General features: G+C 43.6%; 1 protein-coding gene across 1 annotated transcript in view; it reads right to left on the reverse strand.

The window, feature by feature from the left end:
- Positions 1–2,357: 2,357 nt before the first annotated feature.
- Positions 2,358–27,524, reverse strand: part of RASGRF2 (Ras protein specific guanine nucleotide releasing factor 2) — a 100,401-nt gene continuing 75,234 nt past the window's right edge. The window contains exons 16-19 of the mRNA XM_077790451.1: positions 22,435–22,566; positions 21,116–21,205; positions 4,402–4,508; positions 2,358–2,396 (exon numbers count right to left, since the gene is read on the reverse strand). Of these exons, the coding sequence (XP_077646577.1) occupies positions 2,358–2,396; positions 4,402–4,508; positions 21,116–21,205; positions 22,435–22,566 (368 nt within the window). The remainder of the gene's footprint in view (positions 2,397–4,401; positions 4,509–21,115; positions 21,206–22,434; positions 22,567–27,524) is intronic.

Here is a 27,524-nt window from a genome sequence, read left to right on the forward strand (position 1 = left end):
CCCTGCATTCCCAGAGGAGCAGCTTTCTTCCCCCTGCATTCCCAGAGGAGCAGCTTTATCCCCCTGCATTCCCAGAGGAGCAGCTTCCTTCCCCTGCATTCCCAGAGGAGCAGCTTCCTTCCCCTGCATTCCCAGAGGAGCAGCTTCCTTCCCCTGCATTCCCAGAGGAGCAGCTTTCTTCCCCCTGCATTCCCAGAGGAGCCCAGGCCCATCTCCCCCAGCCCTGGAGCTCCAAGGAAAACTCCCCCCTTGTGCAGATCCTGCTCCAGCAGAAGCACAGCTGGCACTGCAGGAGGGCTGAGCCCCCATGGGATGGGGCTGAGACACCTCCCTGACACACAGCCTGAAAGGCATATTCTGACTCTGGCACTGCTTTATTTTGTACTATTGCATTTGTATTTTTAATTTTCCTAGTAAAGAACTGTTATTCCTATTCCCATATCTTTGCCTGAGAGCGCCCTAATGTCAAAATTACAACAATTACAAGGAGGGGGTTTGCATTTTCCATTTGAGGGGAGGCTCCTGCCTTCCTCAGCACACAGCTGGCTTTCCACACCCAGAGAACAACTCACGGACACTGTCTGGCAGCCAGGAGGCTGTGAGAGAGCTGCTCCAGCTGGGATCTGCAGAAAGGGCAGTGGGAAGAAGCTCCCAGCTGCCACTCGGAGCTGGGGAGACTGGAGGGCCCAGATGTGGAAGTTTTCTCCTTGGACAAACCCCACCTCAATCTGCTTGCCACAGGAGCAGAAGGAGCTTCACATTGCAACACAAGTGCAAATAAGATAAAAACAAGTGCAAATAAGATCTAAACACGATAAAAAAGAAGCATGGCTAAATATCACAAGGCTGCAAGACCTCACTTGGATAACTCACAGTGAGACTTTCTGCCCCTGGACCCCTTTTGCCTCCCTGCTTTTCCACCTCTGCAGGAGCCAGTGGGAGTTTTATCCTCGTGAGCCCCAGTGATCCTCTGCCTCATCACCTGTGTGTTGAGTCCTGCCCTGCTCCTCTCAGCCACATTTAAAAACCAAAATGTAAACACCAGCACTCTGCTGTTATTTAGGGCAAAAATAAAGATTTGCTGGCTTGCAGGTGTCTGAATGGGAAAAAAATAAATAAAAAGAGGAGGGGTATGGAATAAAAAGAACAGAAATGTAAACAAAACAATCTGGAATACCTAAGGCTGCCTTTCATACTGTGCTGGCTTTGGCTGATGAGCAGCACAGGTTTGGCTGCTCTTGCTCAGGGCGGTAAAAACAGGGAAGTATGTCTCACCTCACCTGGGGATGGCTTGTTCCCAAACTTTTATCTGCACCTTGACAGCTCCTCAGGACATTCATTAGCTCCTTGTGCCCTCCACAAAGGGCTGCAGATCTGGCACTGCCATGTGTACACTTACTTGAAATTTAAGTCAGGCTTCTACAATGTATGACCCTAGTTTTAAGAGCAATTAATTCTTTTAAAGGATTTGCTTAGCATGGTTTCAAGACAACAAAACCACTTTATGAAAGCCCACCATCCTCACTGAATAGGCTGATTCGTTAATTTTAATTAATCTGTTTTCTGCTCAAAGAAAATTCTACATTAAATTCTGTCCATGCTTAGATAAATCTAAAAAAAATAAATAAAACAGAGCAATGCTAAACCATCCCCAAGTGTGGTTTTGACACAGCTGCAAGGCAGTGGAAGCTAATTGATTCCACAGCCCAGCACAGACCTTCCAAACCCCAGCCAAGGATTTTCTAGAGCAAAGTGAGCGAACACAAGGCCCTGAACCATCAGTTTGGGTAACTCCTGCATCCCTGGCTCAGGCACTAGCCTGACCCATGTTCTCACACGCAGGAGAGCAGCAGGCTGAGCCAGCCAAAGGGCTCCAGAGGGAGGCAGGGAATGGAGAAGGGGGATGATGCATGCCAGAGCCCTGAACAGATGGCTGTGTGTAAGTCCTGCACCAGTGCACAAGGCACCAGGACCACAGAGAGTCAGAGAGCACCGAGACAGAGCTGGCTGTGCTGCAGAACTGCTCAGCAGCTGCAGCACCGCAGCAGGTCTGCAGCACCGTGGGACTCAGATTCAGTCAAACAGCTCCCAAACTTACAATTTTCAAGGAATCAGTTACCAACTCTAAGACAGTAACAACCCGCTGTCAGACTGTCTGTAAAGAAGAGCAGTATATTTTGAATAAACCCGAGTTTTACTCTCACAGCCTTCTGGTCAGAGTTTTCGCATTCCCGTTTTTGCACCATCTCACAGCTGACACAGAAACAAGGACAGATTTCACACAGCTCTGGTTCTCCTTGCAGCCAGCGATGAGGAAATGGCATTCTGCCACAAGAGAGGGTGTCTGGGTGTCACCTTCAGTTGTGGCTGTTGGTGACCACAAAGATCTCAGGACACTGCAAGGAGAACAGTCTGCACAGAGAGAAATTGCCCATTTGGTGCTGGGAGTTTTTGCAGCAAAACCAAGTTCAAAGCCAGGTAGAGGGAAAATAATACCAAAATTGAACATTTGTCTTGCAAACATCCACTTATTTTCACGTATTCTGTAGGCTGGGGTTTTTTAATTTGGAGTTTTTTAAGAATAAAATCTGCCTTCTTTTGAGAATCAAAGCTGCTTGTGGCTGCTGATGAAGATGAAGGGTATCTCAACCAAGGTTGCTGAATATCCAGAGAACAATGCAAAAACCTTAAAACATAAAGAAGTTTCTGGCAGGTCTATTGTTCTTAAAGATTTTCAATGCTTATATTGTTCTGTCATTTTGGAAACTGAGTAAGGATTTCCTCACCAGACACTGGTGGCTCAGGATCTACAGTTTGTGTTGTTACTGTAAAATAAGCTTGGAGCTACTGCTCTCCCAGGACTCTATATCTTTACTGACAACATTTCACATTGCTTGGCCAGACTAATTCTTCACTAGTCCTCCTTAAAGTAGTCCTGTCCCGTATTTTTTGGCAGCAACTAGTCAGTCTTTTCTGGTTTTCTCAGGCCTCTCCTTTCTCTCTAGTCTCACAAGTAAACAACACAAAAATATGATTATATGCTCTGCTGCTGTAGCATTTCTTCCTTTCCATGCCAAAGCCCTTGCTTTTTAAATTATTTGCTATTTTGGAAGAATAACAGACTAGGAGAGCTAAAGAATTAAAATCTGACACCTTTGCCATGGAAAAAATAAACAGCAGTGAGAGACCAGGGAGTGCAGGTAACAGCTTCCACTTTGAAAATCCACAATGAACTACTACTCATTATCTTTGTGCTCTTCAAATTTTTATTGGTATTTTTACCAATACTAATTGTAAACATGATGCAAAAGCAACTGCAAAAGAATTCAGTGAAACTACTTGTAGACACTGCCTAATGTAGATAAAAGTTTCCACTTTTCAACAATCACTTAAATTTTAATTAGCAGAGAGGATCAACTCAAGCCATAGAACATATTTAATATGAACTGGAACACAGTAAGCACCTAGAGTAACACAAAACTATAATAACAGTTTGCTGCCACTTCTATTACAGCTCAATATTTGCTTGATTCTGACTTTAATTTAACAGGGAGTCAAAACTTGGTGTACATAGGCTGCTGCCAGTAACTTGAAATGAATAATCACTCCTGTGATACCAAGACAGATTTTAGTAATCTCTTCTGGGCTGTTCAGCTTTCCAAACAAACCAAATTCCCATTTATATCTCTTACTGAGTTAATTCTCTTAGCAAACTTAACCTCTAAAAAAATTAAACCCTTTACATGGGAAAAAGGGAATTGATTTCACGTAAGAGAGTTTGACATTGCTGCAGTTAGCTTTTGAGAGTAAGCATCCTTTATTAGCAGCCTGAAGTGACAAAGCAGTCTGTAAGTGCTATGAGCCACAAGGTGGACAAAGATCCATCCCTTCCTTCCTTTTCCTTCCTTCCTTCCTTCCTTCCTTCCTTCCTTCCTTCCTTCCTTCCTTCCTTCCTTCCTTCCTTCCTTCCTTCCTTCCTTCCTTCCTTCCTTCCTTCCTTCCCCTTCCCCTTCCCCTTCCCCTTCCTTCCTTCCCCTTCCCCTTCCCCTTCCCCTTCCCCTTCCCCTTCCCCTTCCCCTTCCCCTTCCCCTTCCCCTTCCCCTTCCCCTCCTTCCCTCCCCAATTTCCAATACCCCTCTCCCATCCATGCCAAACTCTCCCAGCCCATTTCCCACCTGGAAAACACCCCAAAGGACATTTTACCCGTGACACTCCACCAACCACTCTGGTTTCTTGCCCTGCCTCCCCATTTTGCCACCGCGAGCCGGACCCACGCTCCTGCCAGGCCCAGGGACGCGACTCAATTATAATAGTTGTTATAATTCGCCACAAACGAACAAAGGGATGAAGTTCTGCAGGGAACAGAGCGTGAGGTCGCGATGCCCGCTGGGTTTTGGGTACCTGGGAGTGCTTGGAGACCCAGTGGCGCAGGACGTTGAGGACGCGGTTGGTGGCGGCCCTGCGGATGATGAACTCCTTGTCGCACGTGCGCTCCGAGTTGTTGAACCCTGCACACAAAGCAAACCCACGCTGGGGACAACGCGTTTAAAACAAACAAAAATTTAAAATACAACAGAGGTGACCTGGGCAAACTGAAGCCTTATGGGATATTTCTGTGGGCTGAAAGGAAAGGCGCACGACACACGGTGAAATGGGAACATCTAAACCCAATAAATTCTGCAGCATCAGTGCAGCACAGCCTTGCCCACCACAACACAAACACCTCCTGGGGTCAGTGCTCAGCTTTGGAAAGGTGAAGAATAATTGCCTGTGCAATTAAATTTCAAGGCCTCCCTTCAGCATGGAAGAAATAAAAAAAAGTATATCAAGAAATGAAGTGAATGAAAAACCCCTGAAAACAAAAGGATTTTTTTTTTTCCCAGTATGGAAGACATTTACAGCAAAGAAAAGGACCAGACCAAAGCTAAGCCTGTAATCAAATAGATTTGAAAAGTCAGCAAGATTTAGAAAAGGGAAAGAGGTAAATTTCAGAACAGGTAAAGAATAAGGGGAGGAGAATAGTTTAAACAAAGAGGAGAAAAAGGTCAGCACAAGAAATCTTCCTTCTTCTCAAGGGCAGTATTGTACAGGCTCTACTAATCAACAGTTCAATTAGGTTATTTGGGTTTTTTTACCACTGGGATGACAAGAAATTGGAAGATCTATAGAAAACACATTCATAGACCCAGCTGCCTGAAAAGTAAGATTTTCCAGATGCAGCCTTTCCCCACTCATCTGTTATGGACAATTTCTTTCCTTTTTTAATTTTTTTTGTTTTGTTTTTTCCTTCTTTTTTTTTAGTTTTTTGTGTTTTTTTGTCATCAATATTTACTCATAAAGAAATTCATTTAATAAACAAGAAACTTTCTCCCTGCATTCATATCACTGCTTCTCTTTTCAATCTGCTGTAGCTGTATAAAAAATAAAATCCATATACCTAAATGATTATATTATTATTTTAATAATATAATTGCTACGCTAAGCCCCTGAATGTCTTTTAAAAAATGTTAACTCTGAATATAGACTTGAGAAGCTTGCATTTTGCTTCGTTTTTGTCAGATTTGCTCTTGCACTGTGCTGCTCTCCATTCCACTCAGTGCACAGTCCAGGAACAGCTGGGAACACCCTCCCACATGACCTGTACTTTACTATTTTTTTGGCATAAAAGCTGCTCGAAAGCCCATGTTTTATTATAAATAGCACAGGCAGATTAAACTTCTATTTCTTCTGTGATAAACCCATTGGAGGGTTTTCTGGAGGCTTGTATGAGTTTTGCTCTATTCCTACAAAAGACAATCCAGAAAGTCCAAATTGCTGCTCTGTATTTTTGGCAAGCAAGTAAGACAGGAAGTGTTTAACTGCAGTCTCACATCTTTTACTGGAGGTTTGACCTCAATCCCGAATGCATTTTCTATCTACACTTACATTTAATGGGCATTTTTAAACTATAGCATATTACACTGTGGATGGCATCTAAGATTCAATATCAAAGACAGTTTAATATTGAAGCATTTTAAGCAGGTGGTTTTGCCCATAAAGAAAAAAAATAAAGAAAATCTCTGAGGCTTTTTTCAGCAAAAGGTAACACAGGCAACATTTTGTATGTTAATTTTCTATGCCTTTCACAGTTAACCTATTGCAGAAGCAATTAGGAACAGACATTATAAACTGTTCAATTAGCCACTTAATTGCAGCAATGGAAGTCACAATGAAAATTATATATTAAAGCAGTTAAGTCTTTACCAAGGTAACATTAAGGAAAAGAACTTCAGTAAGCTGGGAGGAAAAAGAGAGAGAAGCCTACAGAGACAGCTTTCAGTGAGCTACAGAAAAAAAAAAAAAAAAAAAAAAACAAGAGGGAAGGAAAAAATTAAAGCCTCCAGAGATCACTTCAGCAAACCTGTATGGCCCTCAGAATTTCATCAATTTTTAAGCAGTAATTAGCTTGTTGCAGAGAATGAGCAACATGTTCACCAAGATCCACATTCCCTGCACTTGATGTGCTGAACGACGAAATGGATATCTGTGTGAGAGAAGAACTGAGGTGAGCACAGCTGGCCCCTCCTGTCAGGGACCTGTGCAGAGCCAGGTCCCCCCAAATCTCCAGGCTGAGCCCCCCAGCTCCCTCCACACCTCTACAAATCTGGATGCACACTCTGACAATAACAAATCATTTAATTAGGATTCTGTGTGTCCACATCCAGACCCGATGGTAAAACCTGAAACACCCCATGGTAAATATCTGTTCCTCTCCTGAAGGAAGCAATCTTTCCACATCAGAAATGCCAGCAGTATTTCTAATTATTAATCATCTAAGTGGGCAGCTGCCTCAGCGAGTGCTACTTTCAAGTAATGTTTTTCACCATTATCTGCTGAAATTAATATGCACTGGTTCCACAAATAGTATCTTCACATAATGGTGATACAGAACTTTTACCACAGGCTGTCAAACACCAAGTTAACCTGACAGCATTGCTACTTTCACTGAATTACTTCTTTCAATATTACTTAATCACTCTGTTCATGTACTTGTCTTTAGATTGTGTTATGCAAAAAATCCAGTCTCACCTTCACATGTTTTCTTTTATGCACTTCAATAAAAACCTGGTATTTTTATAGCTTCCTCTATTACCAAAGATTAAAAAGATAGGTGCTGAATAGACATAAATCTTCACATTAAACACCTTATCAAAAAGCTAATACTTTTATAGCTTCCACTATCACCAAAGACTAAAAAAAGTATGTGCTGGATAGAGAGATAAATTACAGTATTGCACCTTTAAAATCCACCTCATCCCAGAGGAACATTTATATCACAGTAAATTCCTCACCATATACTTAAAAGAAATTAAACATGCACATTTTCTTTCCTATTTCAGTTAAAATGTCAAAACCTCTCACTCCAGTCACTGCATTTCTGTATCCAGTAGGAGTCCCTGCCCATGGCAGGGGGCTGGAACAAGATGTCATGAGGGTTCCTTCCAAACCAAACCATTCTAAGATTAGCCTGAGATTAATAAAACAGCACACGATTCCTGACCATAGTAATTAACTTGCCCAAAGTTTTGATGGTATAATAATAATATCCACATTTAAGGGTTTATCTACACAAAGAGAAATCTGTTCACAAGAACTGCTGTGAGTTGCTCAGAGGCATGAAGCTTCTGGAGTCTTTCTCAGCAAAAAAAAAACTTCACTTCAGAGGCTGATTTGATGTGCCAGTTTCAATGGAGACCCACACTGAAGGTGTGTCAGCAGCCAGCAATGGGAGAAAATCACACTCCAGGCTTTGGGGAGACCCCAGCAAGCCCCAGAGAGTCCCAGGGACGTGGAAGGAGAACATTCCAGACCCACCAGGCAGATCACAAATAACCAGAACTGATGGGTTCAGCGCTTTTCACCCACAGATTAAAACTGAAAAACCCTCTCCAATATATGCAGCACAAAAGAAAAGGCTTCCCAATGCACAAGAAACCCCCCAAAATGGATTATATTTTTCTTACCTCAACATACCTAAAAAAGTTTGGATGAGTGTTTGTGGATTCCCATCCTTATTGGTCAAACGTTCTGAAGCAAGTAAATGGGTTTCACACATTTGCACAGAAACATGTCAGAAAGTGAGTATTTTAGTGTTGGTAAGAAATCTAAACTGCCCTCCTCCATTTTTTAATTTATGATATTGGGCTGTCATACATTAGCCAGCCAGAGAATGGCAGAGCTGAAGAGGAAACCATGTGAACTGTGATGAAAAGAACAATGAAGGTGAAGAGTTCCCATTCACTGTGTAAAATACAGAGCATTTGCCCAATAATACAGTCCTTCCTTTTTTTTTTTTTAGTTATTATTGAATGATTTTAGACTTCTTTCCCAACCTAAACCATCCTGTGGGGTTTTACACGAGCAATCTTAGGCTTGAAAGCACAAACTGTAACATTCAGCAGTAGTCTTCTGTTCATAAGAGAGGAGTATTTAATCATTCACTATGCCAGGCTTTGAGTTTGCTCCACAAAGGGTCACAAACTAATTCAGCACCAGAACTGACTGCTAGGAACCAGGAGCAATCCAGAGTCCAACGCATTTCAGGCATTTAATTTCACTTTCACTGGTCCTTGGAACATATGAAATCATTTTGTTCTAAGAAATATGCCACTGAAAATCCCTCTTGCAACCACCCACGTCAGAAATAATTCCAAGTATGTATTTGATTCTTCTGCCTAAAGCCTCTGCCACACACACAATCTAACTATGAAATCAAGTCAAGGGATTATGGTTTTAGTAAGGTAAATCCCAGGGATTCACATGGACCAGCTGATGTACCATGGTGTAACATAGATAGAGACCTAGTGACTGTGTGTAATTTCTGCACAATATATAAGGGAAAGGTTAGTAAACTATTTTTAAATGACCCTTGATTTAGATAATCAGAGAAATTTAAAGAACACAGCACAGAGATAAAGCAGTCGTGTTAAGATTATGCAGTAAACTTGGACTAGATCCAGAAGTCTAAAAATATATCAGTCCAACAAAATAATTTTAGTTTAATGGTTGGGAGAGAAAGGTAAGTGGCTAAAGAATAATACCTTCAAGATCAAGAATGTATTTTATCTCCTCATAATAACACTAATGTTGCTCCAAGAATTATTATAATCTATCAGATTATATGCTTAAAACATGATGACCACAAAGAATGAAAATATTCCTTTAGGCTCACAAAAATATTAAAATTTGAAGATTTGTCCTTCAAAAGTCCTTAAAAACAGGGTTACTGCTATAGCTATAATTAGCCCTCACTCTTGAGATTTCTCATTTTTTTAATGGAAATACTCTCTCAGGAGAGCACATCAGTCTCACTCTTGAAGAAAACATGTTTAAAAATTGCTAAACACTGAAAACATACTTGCTGTTATGAATTACAGAATTTATTATTAAAAATCAATAACTCATCTTAAAGTAAAACACAAAAATGCACAATATTCGGTTAAGCTAAAACTCAGCAGCAATATGAGAACATCCTGTCCTTTTCTTATTTCACCACCAGCAGAGAGAGACAACAAGGGGCTAATGTCATAACCCAAACCACTTTTATACATCCTCAAAATCACGTTTTTTGCACACAAGAAGAATGTTTGTGTGAGCATCCATGGGTAAACTCACAAGGCCAATTTTTCCCCAGTGGAGCCTGTGACAAAACCACCCAAACTTTGTGCCTTTGTTTATGGATGCATCTGTGGGAAGGAGCAGATCCCGAATTTCAAAGGCTGCTGCTGCCCATTGTGCTCTCAGGTTTCTGAGTACCATGGCAAATGTGCAGTGTGACAGCACTTTATTTATTTATTTTTTTCCTATGACTTACATAAAAAACTATAGGGAACAACTGACAAAGAAGAGCCTTTCTGAGCAACCCTTAGCAATTATATTGGCAAGTCTTTAGCACACCTTAGACTTCTTTTTTTGCACTGCAATAATGTTTGAATTATCTGCTGTGAACAGTGGCAAGAATGGCAACACTGCAGCTGGTATCTCTTTGAATTTATACATTTGTCAGCGCTCCTGCCACATCTCTTATCTCTCTGGGTGGAGATAAGCAGTTTTTACCTATTGATGGTTTTCTGCATTTTAAATAATCCCTAGCTCTTGATTTCCTTAATGACACTTCATCTAGACTTGTAACTTGCTCTATCACCAATATGAAGAGGAGTACAGCAGATATTTATTGCATAATGTTCACAGTCTTTTCAAGAACTATTCAAAGGAAGCTTTCAGATGTCTAAAGTGCTCAGTACCACAAAGAAAAAAATTAAAATACAGTCTGTGACAATGTACAGATAAAAAAGAAAATCACATAAAATGGCTTTTGGAATTTTTACCTTTAATTCATGAAAGCTGAAGGAAGTAGCTTGTGAGATTATTCACATTTTTATAATGTCAATAGGAATAAAGGTTAAATGGAAAGAAGGCGATAATTGCAAGGAGCCAAATGTATCATTTTTCAAACCATCTGTGAACAGAGAGTTGACTGTCTTGAAAAACAAAAGCTGGCAGGATGCACACCAGTCACCAAAAAAAAAACCTCTGAACAAAATGTCCATCTCACAAGCAGCTTTCAGACCATTTAGGACTCGGTCATAATGGAAGCTTGAACTAATATTAATTATGCATGCAATAATTGGGCGCAGGGGGAATTAAATGGAAGAAAAAGGTGTAGAAATCCTCCCCAAACTTTTGTCCCCACACCACTGCAGCTGCTCAGGGCTTACTCCAATAGGTCAGGAAACAAATGTTTCACAGCTCTGTAACTCAGGAAATGTCCAGTGACAATACTGACTTCCTGAGTAGCCAGCTCCTCCAAAAGAGTGAAGATATTAATTCAAAATAAAGGAATACATAAGTAAAAGTGGGAGATACTGAATTTCTGCTAAATTAGAGGGAAGAAAATTCACCATTTTCTCCTATTTCTTAATTCCCAGAGCAGGGAGCAAAACTTTAATTTTCAAGCCACTGTCTAAGGAAACTGCAAATAAGACTCAACTGTTTAGCCAATTATCTAAAACTGCAAAGCAAAAATTCTTGTCAAACTTTGTGGAGGAGCAGCCTGGGATCCCATTTTCCCCCTGCCAGGACATGGACTGATGAGACGCACACCAGGCACAGCCCTGGTCACTGTTTTGGTGACAACCCCAGGGCAGCTCCTGGCAGCCCTGCAGCCTCAGAAAGGGACAGTGCTTGGGGTTAAAGTGACATTTTTTTGTCACACAACCCTTTTCAGTGGAGAGCAGTGTCAGCTGTGGAGGAACTCGGCGAGCATTTCCCACACAGAGTTTTTTAGTTCAATGTGCAGGCCTCAAGTGACTCTGAAACCTCTGTGAATCTGCAGAAATGGGTCTGGGAAATTCATTAATATGTGTCCCCAAGAGGGAACAAGTGCTCACTTCCCTACTTCCTCCCTAGAGCCATTAGTTACACAAAAAGGACAAGCAAAAAGACTTGGCTGTCCTGTGGAAAGGACCTGGGAGGTTAACAGATCCTACATCTTTATTTTCTGGGAATTGAACACGCTAAACCCCTGGGAGAACAGTGGGACTGGGAGTCAGAGTCAGAACACAAGCAGGATGGATAAGCAGGACACAGTGTGATGGCATCCTGACCCTCTGAGAGCAGATGAGGTGCCCCTGGACTCAATCCTGGAATTTCACCATGACCTGAGGAATAGCAGATGAAATTAGTCTTCTACCAACTGTTTAATTAGAGTCTCATCTTAATCTTTACTTGGGATATCACCATTAAAATCGTTTTCTTTCATGTCTGGAGTCAGGAGGAAATTCAACAAAGCTTTCCCAGTGGAGGACTGAGATGTTATAGCCCAGAAAATTACTGGAGTGCAGAATTACTATTATAACCAGCAATGTTTATGGCATCACACTGAGAATCAACTACAAAATGACACGCATTTTCCAGTTTTGCTTCAGAGATGGATACTTCTGTACAAATTCAGGAAGAAATACACACCTTTCCAAAGGTCAGCATGCAGCCACTGATGCAATTTGAGGCATTTAGCAGAGCACAGGACTGGATTACCCAGCTCACCACACAATGCAGAATCCAGCCCGAAATCACATCAGATATTGTTTGCTTGCCTTTCACGTAGCACAGCAAGGAAATCTTTCAGCCTGTCCTCTCACCATGGAAAAAAGAAGGCAAATATTTCCCTTACAAGCCTCGCTTAATTCTGATCTTTGCCAAATCCCATACTAACTCAGCTGTGTACACCAGAATCTCCATCTCAGGAAACACGATGGTGTAATGCCACTTTATTATTCCTGTGCTCAGAATCGGGGAAATTCTCCCTGAACAGGACAGCTGATAGCTTTGAAAGCAGAACTACATGTGTCTGTGCGTGTGAGGTGGTGACAGCCAGGGAAATGCTGCATCTGCTTAAAGCATCATGTGTGTTTGTACAGTTTTCCACCTCGGGGACCAGCAGGATCCCCCGGGAGTGTCTGCCCAGGCTGTGCTGCCCCTGCCATCCTCATCACGGGCTGAAGGCTGAGTGACCTGGCAGCAGCAGGAGCAGCCACCGCGTCCCTTCCCTGCACACACGGGGCCGGAGCTCCCTGCCATCGCCTGGCACCAGCTCTGTCGTTCCATTACTCCAATTAGTGCCTCTGCCAGAGCAAACAAAACAAAAATATTGTCGCACTGGGAGCTGGCAAGTTGTTCAAACTGACTGCAGAACAGCTCTGCTGGTCACAGCCCAAAATAAGCCAAGCAGCTCTGCCTGAAAACTTTCGTGAAACTTTCTCATGCTAATTTCTCTCTGTTTTAAAAAAAACAGCCTTAATCAAGCTGTAGCTGATTTATCAGAATGGAAAGACCCACACAAGGCCCACTGTGGATCTTTATGAAACGTGAATTACTACTTACAGCTAATTTTCATCCCCTTAATATTGTGAGATTAATCAAGCAGGGCTAAAGTGTGTCAGCCTGGGAGCTCACAGGACTCGTCTGGCTCAACCTCAGCGCTTATACAGCTTTCTAGAGATTTGTCATTCTGGAAACCGCAGCTGTAATTTACTAAGGTCCATTTCTATTTGCTATTGCTGTTACAGTTGGGTTGTGTTACAGCAGACAAGCTCCTACAGCAGCTCGGAGAGAGGAGAACTTTCCACGCTCATTCCAGTGGCTACTGAATCTGACACTTTCACAGAAGTATTTCCACACGGCTTATCTTCAGCCACTCAGCTGCTCTACAATTGAGGTTTGGCAGCTCTACATCCTAAAACTACTGAAAGAGCCCACAGCACTCCACCCCAGGCAGTGATCAAGAATACAGTAATAGCCAGCTCAAAATAAATCAGACATTTACAATGCAGGAGGATTACACACTTCCCTTTGTACATATCTTCTTTCACTGATGCAGACATTATGTACGCAGCTAATGCACTAAAAATCAGTGGAATGTAGCCGATAACTACTTTTTTTGACACTGTTTTGGATTCAGAAAGGAGCTCTATCCCCCCACAGGCAGTGACAGGAAGGCAGATCCATCATCCTAAAAATAAATGCCTTGTCCAGAGGGCAGAACAGGCAGTGGGAGCACATGGCAGCAGCACCAGGAGGGACATTTGAGTGCCCAGGTGCGCTGCATGCTCTGAAGGATGGCACCACTGGCAATTAGCACCTGCAGCAAACGAACAGAGCAGGCTGTGTGCTGACTGCAGTGAGAATCTGCTGCAGCTGGAAAGGTCTGGTCGCTTCTGCAGGCAGACTGTGAGAGCTATGCAAAGGCAGAGGATGCCAAGAAATGCTCTAGTCAACAGTCAGATCAGCTTTTCTAGACTAAAACTGAGGACAACTTAAATTAAGGTTTCTTCTTTGTGAAAAGGAGGTAACACAAGCCAAAGGTAATTTAGCACCAGAAATGTGTGCAGCCAGTTAATTGAAAGGGGTCATATATATGCAATTCATTTTTGTGCAGCAGCTTCAAGCTGTCATTTTCATCTCTCCTTTAAATCACTAAAATTAGAGAGATTAAACCTATCTGTCCTTCTCACCAGCCCAGGGCAGATTTTCCTATGTGAAGATCATTATTTGTTAGAGATACTCCCCAAAAGACTATTCTTTTCCCTGCGTCTTTTTCACCCCCTGCCTCTCACATGTGCTCTAAAAAACAAATGTTTGTACTGAGGAGGCCAGGCCCCCTGCCAACCCCAGCTCCCACCCCACTCCCAGCCTGTCCCACAGTGTCACCCTGCTCTGGGGAGAAACGGGACCTCATCCGCAGCGAGGAGGAGGAGGAGGAAGGCAGCTTTGAGGCAGGCTGGAAATTCAGAGTGCAGGCTGAAATCGTGTGACAGAGCTGTTGGAACAAAGCTGCTGTGCTCATTAGGGAGCAGCTCATCTGTTTGGGTGGAAGTATTTGCTTTTTGCCTAATATTAACTGTCCATGTGGGGAGATCGTACCCTCCAGCTTGAGCTGAGGAAGACACAAGCTTCTTGAGGTTCTTTTAACCTATCTGGTACAAATGTTAAAGAAAAAACTCCCTAGATTCGTTTAGATCTTGAGTTTAAGTTTTTGTCAGAGGAACCTCCCTGAAGCTCATGTTTGATAGAACCATTTTAAAATGAAATTACTGATTCTGGAATCAACAACTTTTCATCAAGTTGTATTATATTCTCAGGAAAGAAGAAATTTCTATGTTTTCTATGTTTATGCAAGTACTTCTTACTTTATTAATTGTTAACAAAAATTGAATTATTTTGCTAAGGTGGCTTCATCTACTGAACTGTTTGGATATTTTAAGTAAAACTCAAATCTCCTCAAGTCACAGAATGCACCTTCATACCTTGTGAGCGTTAACAAGTATGAGGGCCTGCAGGGAGAGCAGTTTTGGTAAATAAACACCACAAGGTGTTTTTTCTTTAAAAATAAGTGCGTGGTATCTTACTAATGCTGGCACTGTGCACTGATTCTGCGCAGAACAGATGTAAATAAAAAGGTAAGGAACGAGGAAAAAAAAGCAACAACATGTCTCAAAGAATTGTACAAAAATAAGCCAGGGAAATTTACAAGTTCTAGAAGCCACAGGTGGAAGAAATAATTGTCCATGTAAATTGTTTTTATCTAGTGGCAGGGTTTGTGTGGGTGCTGTGTAGATTACACTGCTGTTGCTTCACTGCTGTAACATCTGTAGGGTTTCTGCAGCAAGACTGGGGATGACTGGTGAGTGTTTTGGCAGGAGGTTCCTCTCCCACGTTTCCAGTCTCTCTGTTTTGACACTGGCTGTGTGACAGACTCGGAGAGGGGAGGAACTCACTCCAAAGGAGATGGGGCTCCCTGCAGCTGCAGCTCTGCTCCAGGACTACTCATGGCAAAGCCAAAGCAAGGGATTAGCAGGATACCTGGTAGGATGAGACCACTCACATTCAAATTTCTGTAGGGACTTTTCCATACTATAAGGCAGACGTTGGAGCAGATCTAAAGAACTTCTGTGTGGATTTTGTCACTGATTAAAGCAGAAATCAAGAGCCAGTTTTATAGAGATGTATAAACAGAGGGAGAAGAAATTGCTGCAGCCCATTCCTATGTTAGAATCTGTTAGTATTGCTGTACTATTTTTATAAATTGGGAAAAGGTTAAGGTGCACAACAGCCAGTTAATGGTGATAGAGCACTTCAGCTCCAGCAAGCCATGAGCCATCCCTCACATCCCTGAGAAATGACATGTAAAAGACAGAACCTACTCTGTTTATCCCTACTCTGAGTATTATCATCCATACAGGCCTCAAGCTGTGCACATGGGGTGCTTTATTTAACTCTCTGTACGTTCACTTCATGTTTCTTTTATCATGTTGCTAAAGAAGAAAAACAACTAAAACGCAAGTTTTCTCAAAGAGAATAGAAAAATATTTTTAAGGTAGGTAGAGATTAATATTTAGTCAAGCAGATGAATTAAACAATAGAAAAGGTAGCACGGCTTGGTTGGCATCATCAAAGCAGTTAACTGTTAAATAAGTGGAAATAATAGCAATAAAATCAGCTAGTTAAAAAACACCTGCTGAAAGGCATGAGAACATGAGCCATCCTGATTTAGAGAAAGGTTTAATTCGCAGCTCAGGACCACCACAGGCAGTGTTCCCCTAGGTGCTTATCTGAAGAGAGGTAAAGCCAATGTGCATCCCATGGGAGCTGTCCAGGCTTTGCAGACTTCTCACTTTACAGGGTTATCGTTGCATGGGGACAGCAAAGCTGAAATGCTGTGGCCAGAACTCTCCAGAGAAGATAACTGCATGTCCTCCATGGCTGGTTCTGAGGGAGTGTGTGAGCACAGGCCCCTGCTGTGGGTCTGCTACCCAGCTTGTCACAGCGCATCCCAGTCAGAACTGGGAGATGGGGAGTGGAGAAGAGCTAAGGCCTCACAGCCCAAGAAAACAAGCTAAAACAACCAGGAGTAAACCCCAAAGATCCCTAAAATAAAACTGATAACTAAATAAACAAACACATAAAATTTAAAAAACACCAACAACACCAAAACAAAATGGCTAGAAGGGTTGAGGGAGCAGTGAGGACAGAAGACACACAGGTGACTTGTACCTCCTAATATTCCCCCACTGATTTCAGGTGCTGATCTTGTTCTACTCTGCCAGCCTAGTCACCTCCAACAACGCCTGCTTGCAGGCAACTTTCTACTCTGGATCCCAGGTGAGTCTGCTCCCTTTGGAGTGTCCCTCAGCAGAACCTCCCTGAGCCACAAACTCCTGCTCATTCTGAAACTTAGCCCCATGAAAACCACCTGGTGTCCTACATCCTGCATCAGAAAAGGCAGAACGTCTTGGAACTGTGGAATTGATAGGGTTGGAAAGGACGTCTTGGAGCACTGAGTCCAACCCTTTACCCACACCACCACTTTCACCACTGCTGCTACCCTTCCCTCTTACCCATCCAGCCTTTTACAGAATGTTCTCATCAGCTCTCCAGCCTTCTCTTCTCTGAACTTCACATGCACAGGAGTAATTTCACAGCTCATCCCTGATTTCCAACTCCCAAACTTTTCCAGCTCTCATCCTCTCACCTCAATCAGGACTGTCCATACCATTCAATATTGTATAAATTCTGCATTTGTATGTGGTACCATAATAATCTCCCTTGTTCCTGTCCATACAATTCCTGATGTTTTTCTTCACCTTTCTGGCTCCTGCTGAGCACCCAGATCATTTCAGGAAAGGACCTGTTCTCATCCTAAGTCCTGAGCCAGTCCTTTCAGGTGCAGAGCTCAGACTGTTTTGCCTCGTGTGCATCACTTGATATTAATCAACACTGGATTTCATCTGCCACTCTCCTCATGTTCCACGTGGGAGTACTGTAAATGACACACGTCACAGTGTCTGCAGCAAGGAAGCCAAGGAATCACTGAACAGAAAACAAAAAAAAACCCAAAAAACCTCACCAGTCATTCACTCCCAGAACTGATTCACTGACTGGTCATGTCCATCCTACAGAACAAACTGCACCAGTAACCACTGGGAAGAAGAAAAGCACTCTTTAAAAAAAATCTTACAATCATGATAAAACACACATGGGAAATAAATAAAATTTGGTTTAGCCAAATTTGAACTTCATGACTCTGCAAGTTTAGTATTATCTCTACCATGAATAATTGCACCAAGTTACAAAACAGGTAATTCCATGGTTTGGTTTGTAGCCTTCAGTTTTTCTACTCATTTCAGGTGGACACTAGATAACTCTAACTTAATCTTCAGAGACTCAAAACCACACATTTTCTTGTCAAATTTGCTGCACTGCCTTCTGTTTTTAACATCACTTGGGAGAATGACCTTTAATGCTCTTAAACAGCAACATGCAAAAGAAACTATAAATGTTAGGAATGTTGTTTTTCCCTTTCAACATTCCCAAGCTTTGATGTTCCTTCTAATGACTGCATAATTCAAGACCGTATCTTCTCTCATACTTCAGTATTATGAATATTGAAAAACAGTGGTTTTAACAATGCAAAAGCAGTATTTTTTAACTGAATTAGTTCCTAGTGGGAAAGCCCAGTAGTTTTCATCCTTACTTTGCTTTCTAAACAATTTGTAAATGTACTGGCTTAATTAATAAAGCAAACTGTGTCAGTGATTTCATGCAGAGTCTGATTCCAAAGGCAGAGAATATTCACGATTCAAATAATTGCTAAACAGAAGTTTGTGACAGGTTCAGCAGACAGTGTGATCACACAGCACATACAGGACAAGCACAGAGCCAGCTGCTGGAATCTGAAATGCAGGGAACTCTCAGAACTTTGGGCCTGTGAGCCAAAGCTTAGAATTAAACACAGGGTTTGATCTCACACCTTGGAAAAGGTTTCCAAACTCAGGTGCTGGAAGGGAGAATGTGGATTTATGGTTTAAAGCAGAGACATGTTAAGCTAAGTAAAGAAAACTTTAGAGTTTTAAAGTGTAGCACTGTAAGTTTGTTATAACACAACTGGCTAAGAAAGTTTACACTGCAGCACAGGTCCACAAGATGAAACAGTTAAGGATTGCGTCAAAAGCATAAGTATCTTTGTTAGCAGTGTTTTATTAGTCAACAAATCCTTAAAATATCTTGTAACTAGAGGTCTTGTGACCTTCTGAGCCGTGCAGTGAAGACATGAGCTGGACTCATCCTTCCTGTTTATGCAGAAGATAAGAAAAATAAACCACACCATCTGAAAAACTCAGAGGTCCCATCTCCAACTCATTCAAAATTCCTTCACAAATCCCCACACCCAGCCCAGCTGGGTGTAGGAAAGGCAGGTCCAACCTGCTCTCCAGTGAGCAAGTGACCCACCTGGCAGGTGAGGGGAAGGTGTGGACGTGTCACCTGGACTCCCACTGCATCTCCTGGAGAAGCTGCATCCCAGGGCCTGCAGAGGGGCATCTCCCCTGGGAAAAGGACTGGCTGGTGGCCAGGCCCAGGGACAGTGGGGACAGTGCTGACCTACTGGGGACAGTGGGGACAGTGCTGGGACAGTGCTGACCCACTGGGGACAGTATTGGGACAATGGGGACAGTGCTGACCTATTGGGGACAGTGCTGACCCATTGGGGACAGTGGAGAGAGTGCTGGGACAGTGGGGAACAGTTCTGGGACAGTGCTGACCCATTGGGGACAGCATTGGGACAATGGGGACAATGCTGACCTACTGGGGACAGTGGGGACATTGCTGAGACAGTGCTGACCCACTGGGGACAGCACTGGGACAATGGGAACAGTGCTGACCTACTGGGGACAGTGGGGACAGTGCTGAGACAGTGCTGACCCACTGGGGACAGTGAGTACAGTACTGGGACAGTGCTGACCAACTGGGGAGAGTACTGGGAGAGTGGGGACAGTGCTGGGACAATGCTGACCCATTGAGGACAGTATTGGGACAGTGGGGACAGTGCTGACCTAATGGGGACAGTGGGGACAGTGCTGAAACAGTGCTGACCCACTGGGGAGAGTACTGGGAGAGTGGGGACAGTGCTGGGACAGTGCTGACCCACTGGGGACAGTGATGATCTGTTGGAGGCCATGGGGACAGTACTGGTACAGTGGGAGGTCTGTGGTGACCTACTGGGGACAGTGCGGACAGTGGGGAACAGTACTGGGACAATGCTGACCCACTGGGGGCAGTGGGGACAGTGCTGGGACAGTGGGAACAGTGCTGGGACAGGGATGACCCAGCTGGTGTCTGGTCACCAGCAGTGTCCCCAGGGAGCAGAGCTGGGCCATCCTGTTCAGAACCTGGCCCAGGGGACCGAAGGTCCTGGCAGTAGGTCCATGGGTGACACCAGGGTGGTACAGCGTGGATCTGCTGGAGGGCAGGAGGGCTCTGCAGAGGGCTCCGGACAGGCTGGACCACTGCCCATGGCCATGGCTGTGAGGGTCAACAAGGACAGGATCCAGGAGGAGATGAGGGAGCTGGGAAGGGAATGGAGCCCAGGAGGGGATGAGGGAGCTGGGAAGGGGCTCAGCCTGGAGAAAAGGAGGCTCGGGAGGACCTTGAGCTCTGCACAGCTCCTGACAGGAGGGGACAGCCGGGGGGTCAGGCTCTGCTCCAGGAACAGGGACAGGAGCAGAGGGAACGGCCCCAGGGCAGCTCAGGGTGGAACCAGCAGGAATTTCCCCATGGAAAGGGAGCTCAGCCTGGAGGTGCCCAGGGAGGGTTGGAGTGCCCATCCCTGGAGGTGTCCCAGCAATTCCGGAGGTGCACTCGGAGCTCTGGGCTGGGGACAAGGCGGGGAGCAGGCACAGGCTGGACCTGATGATCTGGGAGGGATTTTCCAGCCTAAATGACTCTCTGATAAAGCTTCTAGCACTGAACATGACTGTCTTGTAATCTAAGTACACAAGACTGAGAGGAGCAGTGATCCATGCTCATGGAGAAATTATTTTCTCCTCATGTCTTCTCACCCACCAAGGACCAGAGCTCTAGGGAACAGTGGATACAAAATCCACTGAGATCCAAAGGGATCATTTACTGCCTTATACAGATTTTCACAGGTGATTCTGAGACTGGGATCTTCAAAGCAATTTCTTGACATTCCAGTGGGAAAGAGGAAAGTGTGAGTTTACAGCTGGATTGTGCTTTGTCACACATAATCAAAATTAACTGTGATTTGTCAAGCCAAAGGAAAATTGATTTTGTAGATTTAAAAAAAATTGTTGTTTATTTGCAACATAACCTATGAGATGATTCTGTTAGTGGAAGATACTAATATGTCAAAGGGTACACAGCAAGATAAGCAGCACATTCAAAATTTAAATCAAATATTTCAGTTGCAGTAAATACCTTCAGTCAGTAATTGCTTTGCAAGAAAAATACAGTATACACTCACAACAAGTAAAACTGCATACCACCTTTGGACGTAGAAAACCTCATTTTAAAAGATAAAATCTTAAATTGTAAGTGAATGGAAAAAAAAACAAACAAGAAAGATATTATCTGGATGCTTCGCAGATGACATTCATGTCAAATATTAATCTTCCAGTAATAGGCTGGGTTAGAAGTATTAAGAAATCAACCAATAGGGTTGGAAAAGGCCTTAAAAATACCCAGTACCGGTGTCACCTGCCTGCCCAGCCCACTCCCTCACCTGGTGGGCTCCCGTGCCCAGCTGCAGCTGTGGCAATGGCAAACGCAGAAGCAGGAGACACGGAGCAGTGGCTGTTGTCAGCAGTCTGCACTGTAAAGGGGAAGGATGGGAAAAAATTACCTTCTGCAAACTTTTAACGACCAGCAACAAGACTTAGAATCTTCAGAAATGTTTGTAACTCTGTGGATGCTGTATTTATTAAAACTGCCAGATGATTTTCTGTGAAAGACAGCAGAAGTATGGTAATCGTATTTATGGCTTATAATTCCACACTAGTATAATTAATGTTGCTACAGAAAAAACATCTGAAACATTAACATCTAAGATATTAACCAAATTGGAGGGGGGGAAAAAAGAGATAAAGAAAAAACAATGGCATAGAAAATTAACCTAAACAAAAAATTATGTCAGAAAACTAAGCATATTCACCATCTTCTTGATAAGTAGATTGACACATTTGCCCTGGTCACTGCCCAGGATGAACAGTTTTGCAGGTTTTATCAAGTTTTCTCTACAGGGAGTGCAGTGAACCTTGTCTCTTACTAGGACTCAGATAATATGACACTGCCCACAGTTTCCAGCTCCCAGATGTTGCCTTCTTGCCACAAATGTGCCCAATCACATAAAAGTACTATTGGTTTGAATCTAAAGTGTCCTGGCAACAGGTGAGAAGGCTCTGCTCTGCTTCTGTTTTAGTCCCAGGCATGGAAACCTGCCCAGGAATCTGACCTGCAGGACCTGGCAGCATTTTAAGTCTTCATGGGCGCAGCTCACAGCCCTGCTAATGGTTTCAAAGAGCCACGTGCGAGTTATTTGAGGAGCTCCAGCTCTCTTCTTCCTCTTCAATTGAGCAGCCTTTTCAAATTTTGGAATGAATAATGTGAGACCATCTGTAAATGTTCAGTGTTACACAAAGAAACAGACGCAGTCCCTCCCCATTGACAACAATGGGTGTTGTGCGTTCCATGATTACAGATGGTGCCCAAAATACGTCCCCTCATCAGCTGAAAAAAATATGTCAGAGTCTTGAGAGTTCTGTGAGAACGGGACTGATTCAGTATTAGCTGAACTTGGGCACATCCTGCCTGAGCTATTTCAGAACACTGAATCACACTCAAGTCTCAGCATGCTTCCACGCCTCATTACTGCGGCTCAAATTTAACAGGCGCACTTCACATTTTAATGGCTCCTTTATTTTTTAACACCTGAGAAACAGGTGTCCCGTAGCTCAAACGTTACCACTGCTCTCTGCTGTCCTGCAGAGACCACAGAGATCACACTCTGCTGTGCGGGGCTGGCAGAGCCAGCCCAGCCCTCACCTCCCGGCTGCCGGTAGCGGAGGTGGCGCGGCGTCGAAGGGGACCTGCACGGGGACAGCTCTGCAGCGTCCACCACCACTGAGGAGCTCTCAGGAATGGTCCTGTCCACCGACACAGTCTCCAGAACTGCTGCTTTAAAAGAGAACAAATGTCAGTGCTGGCGAGCACGCATCGCTTGGTTTACAGCTGTTTCAAACAGCTCCGCGCCTGTAACTCGCCATGAGATTCTGTCATTAACTCAGCAGTAATTATCCTCTGGATGGAGTTAAAGGAGAGGGAAAGTCTTGTACCAATGACACAAAAGCTCATAAATAAAGAACTTGGTGAAAACCAGCAACTTGTCAGTTGTAAAATGTGTTGGATAAAACTAAACTTTTAATCAGGAGGATGTGCAGTGACATGCACACATAATAAGGGTACTTGAACTCACTGGTGTTCTGTGACCTAGGGAAAACAATCCTTGTTGAATAACAAAGTGTAATCAAAATCTGTCCAATGAAATTGCTAAACAGCACTGGAGAGCAGACTAGTCCATGATAGAACTCTTTTAACAGAAGAATAAAAAAAGGAATGGGATAAACACTACTTCCAAAATGAGGGAAAACAAGCTGACAAAATACATCCTGTGTTTGATGTGAATGACAGCTCTGCCTGCAGCACAAGCATTGTGTATGTAAGGCTAAATATAAACAAAAACTTTGGAAAACAAAAACTCTGAAAGCAAACAACTTTGAAGGTAGGGAAAAAAGGTGAAAATCCCAGCCTGTATATGGACAACAGTCATAGAGAACAGCAATTATCATAATAATGTGTCCTGGAAAACAGAATTTGTGCAGTTGAGCTGGACTTAAAGTAAGCCAGAGCTGGATTTTTGGAACTCTGGCAGTATCAGAGCAACAGGACTACCTATTTCCACCCCCCCTTATGAGATTTATTTTTAAACTTGCTCATCTTCACCAACACTCTGCATGCACTTGGGCAACAAAAGGAATCTCTGCTGCAGGACAGAGCTCCCCACCTGCAAATTCCTACAGGCTGAGAGCAAGCTGTTCAGCAGGAGATGCCCAAAGGGGCAGGGGACTGCACTGACAGCAATTTAGCATTTTTATGTGCCCCTGGCCATGTCCAAATGTTCCTCGTGCTGCCCAGGTAACGCTTCCACCTCTGACAGACCACAGTGAGAAATGTGAATAACCCCCAGCACTGCCCACTGCCTACACTTGGGCAGAACAACCTGCTCTTTACCAGTTCACTCTGCAAGGCAGAAAATATGTTACAGCTAAGGCAGCAGTGACCTGTCTGTGATTAACTCCAGTGCATGGCCTGTATTTTGGGATATGCTGTGCTATCATCACACTGGTCTGAATGTGGCTAAAGTACTGCACAAGAAGAATGTGCTCAACTTTGCATAGAAAAAAACTCTATTTTTGATATATATATATGTTCATGTAAATAATTAAGACTATTTATATATATATTTATACATAATATATAAACTATATATGTTTATATATAAATTTATAGATATCTTTATAATATATAGACCATATGTTTATATAGAAATTTATTTTTATATATTTATAGAGACTATTTTATTATTTATATATAGACTTTATTTATATATATAAAATATAAAAAATATTATATGTATTTATATTTAAATACATAGTCTGTTGTGCATTAATGTAAAAACATCCATATATAGATATATGGACGTTTTTATATTAATTTATATAGATATATTTTTATATACTATATAGACTATATAGACTTTATTTTTATATATTTATAGAGACTATTTTATTATTTATTTATTTATATATAGACTTTTTAAATAAATATAAAATATATAAAATATTATATATATTTATATTTAGATACATAGTCTGTTGTGCAATTGATGTAAAGACATCCAGCATACTGTATATATAATATACATGATTGTGCACAACAGCTAACCAGTGTTTTTGACAGCATAAAGCGTGAGCAAAGATCACAGAATCACAGAACCTCCTGAGCTGTAAGGGACCCACAGGATCACCCTGGCCCAGCTCCTGACCCCATCACGGGGAGCAGAGATGGGAGCTGCAGCCCCTGGTGAGTTCTGCCCTCACCTCCTCTGCTCCAGCTGAACACACCAAGCACCCTCAGCTGCTCCTCCAGACCCTTCTCCATCCCCAGGTCTCTCTTTCAGACACTCTCTAACAGCTTCAGCTCCTTCTGCTATGATGGTGCCCAAAACTGTCCCCAGGACTCCAGGTGAGGCAGCACCAGCGAGTGATGCTGGGCCTGGTGCCCCCAGGACAGGGATGTCCCTCCTGGCTCTGGACCACCACTCACTCAAAGTGCACATGGAGCAGGACCCCGAGCCCCATCCCACAGCTGCTCTCCAGCCCCTTGTCCCCAGTGCATCCACGCAGCCAGGGGGGCCCGTCCCAGGTGCAGAATCCCTTGTTAAACCCGACACACCTGGGGAATCCCCAAAATCCCACCCCACATCTGCTGAGCTCCCTCTGCAGGGTCTCTGTGCCCTCGGGGGAGCTGACAGCTCCTCCCGATTTGGTGTCAGCAGCAAACTCACTCAGTACTCCTCAGAGTGCTGTGTCCATGCTGCTCACGAAGATGCTGAAGAGCACAGGGGTGAGGAGGGAGCCCTGGAACCCCAGCAGTGACCAGTGCCAGCCTGCTGGCACCCTCTGTGCCCACCCCATGAGCCCATTGCCCACGGTGTTTTTATCCACCTGTGGGCTGGACAGCTTGTCCAGATGGATCCTGGGAGAGACTGTACCCAAAGCTTTGAGGAAGCCCAGGATATCACATCAGTGCCTCTCCTGGGTCACCCAGGTTGTCACCCTGTCACAGAAGGAGCTCAGGTGTGACCAGCAGGACCTCCCCATCGTGAAGCTGCGCTGACCTATTGTTGCCAGATTAATTACTACCTGTTTGCTCAGCTGGCAGGGAGAGACAATGATTATTTTGTGAAATCACTGGCCTGTGGAACTGCATAATGGGGATCACGCTAAACATCGACCAAGAAGAGGAGCAGAATACACTTCCATCTCCAAAATAATGAATAACACTGGTTGTGCTAACTCGGCTCCATATTTGGGAAAGTAACACTGAACTCACGGGATGGTTAAGTATCACTTCAGGGCCTACAACCACCAGAGACCACTGTACAGACCCCTGAGACAGACAAAATCATGTGAAAAGGGAAGGAACGTATGTTGATAACTTTGGGGGAATGATTATCCTATGTTTGTTTGTTCTGGGAGAACCTGTGAGCACACATGTACAATACAGGCTGGGAACAGGAGCCTTTTCTGTGCCCAGCATGCACAATATTTTTGAAGAGACAGCTCCTCATGCTACAGCTGACTGGGGAGTGGCTGCTGCTCAGTGCTGCACTGCTCTTAGCAAGGTCTTGTCCATTTTTCTGTAACATGCTGCCTCAAGGTGTTCTCCAATACCTCCCAGGGTCATTTTCTCCATGACTTTACCAGGTGCTGAAGTGGGAGACTGATTGGCCTGTAGTTCCCAGGGTCACCCTTCCTGTGCTTTTTAAAAACTGGGACAATGTTAACCAGCATCCACTCAACTGGGACCTCTCCAGATTTCCAAGACTGTTCAAATATCGAGAGAAGCCTCATCATGACATCAGCCACCTCTTTCAGTAGTCTCAGATGGATCAGATCCCTACAACTTCAAGATCAACTGGGAGTTTATCATTCTCAAGCCATGGTCATTCAGTTGAGAGCACTGGGACTCCCTTAGCCCATGCTGAAGAGAGGTTAGGAAAACAATAAATATCCCTGTCTTGTCAAACTCTCTATTTATGAGGTGACCACCCTCATTCTGCAATAGGCCAATGTAATTTCTGCACTGTTTTTTGCCAATGTATTTTAAAAACCTCTTTTTATCATCCCCCACACCTCTGGCAAGTTTCAACTCCACCTATGCTTTGGATGTAAAAATTTTCTCCCTGCAGAGCAACATCTCTGTGGTTCTGCCATGTCACCCAACCTTCTCCTGCTGGGCATACACCTTCCTTTTCTGCTTTACCTCCAAAAGAAGATCCCTGTTCAGCCAAGCCAGCCTTCTGTCTCATCTGCACTGTTTGACAGAATTCAACATTTTGGAATTGCCACTTCCTGTGCCCATAGGAGGTGAACCTAAAAAGTGACCCACATTAAAGAATTTTCCCAGGGATCTTGATCACTATTTCCCTGAGCAGCCTAAAGTCTGATCTACTTATGTCTAAGGGTGAAAATTTTCTGGCACTTCTAGCAACAGAGACTTCAAACTCAATCACTCTGTGACTGCTGTAGCAAGATAGCCACCAATCATGTAATTCAGACCCTCTCTGTTAACAAGCAATAAATCAAGGAGGGCATCTTTCCTAGTCAGCTCTCCTAGTACTTGTGTATGAAGCTGTCATCCAGCGTTTTAGTCATCTTGGACTCCAGAGAATGGACTTAACCTGGGAGAGAATTGCATCATCATTTCTCCTCCTAATTGGTGGTTTTTATCAATTATCCATATTTCCTAACACATAAAAAAGGTGGGAATGGGGGAGTGGGAGTAGGCTTTTGTGCACATCTTTCCATAACTGCCTATAAAGCCCTTCAAATAAAATTCCACTCTTATATTACATTCTTACTAAAAGTATCTCAAGTTTAATTTCCAGGTTGGAAAAAGAGGCAACAGTCTGGGCCAGATCTATATCAGACTCCCACAGAAAAATCTGCATCCTTTCATTGCCCCTTGATTTCTACCCAGAGGCTCTCAATTGTGCCACTGCCAGCTGTGACCTCCCTACATTCCAACCCTTGTTACCTCCAGTGCCTTCCTCTGCCTCACCTGCCCTGCCTGTTCCAGTCTGTAACTGTCCAACAGGGCACTTCAGTTACAGGGCTCATCTCAGTAAGGTTTCTCTGATACTGCTGATGTCAAATCAGAGGGACTGGGCTCCTCTTGTTTGTTCTCCATGCTGTGCTGGAACAGAAACACTTCAGCTCTGGTCTGTGGCAGCCAGCACCTCCCACCAGCACTCAGTTCCTCAAGTTTTGGTGCATCACCCCACTGCCTCT

Source organism: Lonchura striata, chromosome Z (genome assembly GCF_046129695.1).
Source record: "Lonchura striata isolate bLonStr1 chromosome Z, bLonStr1.mat, whole genome shotgun sequence".
Classification (NCBI taxonomy): Eukaryota; Metazoa; Chordata; class Aves; order Passeriformes; family Estrildidae; genus Lonchura; species Lonchura striata.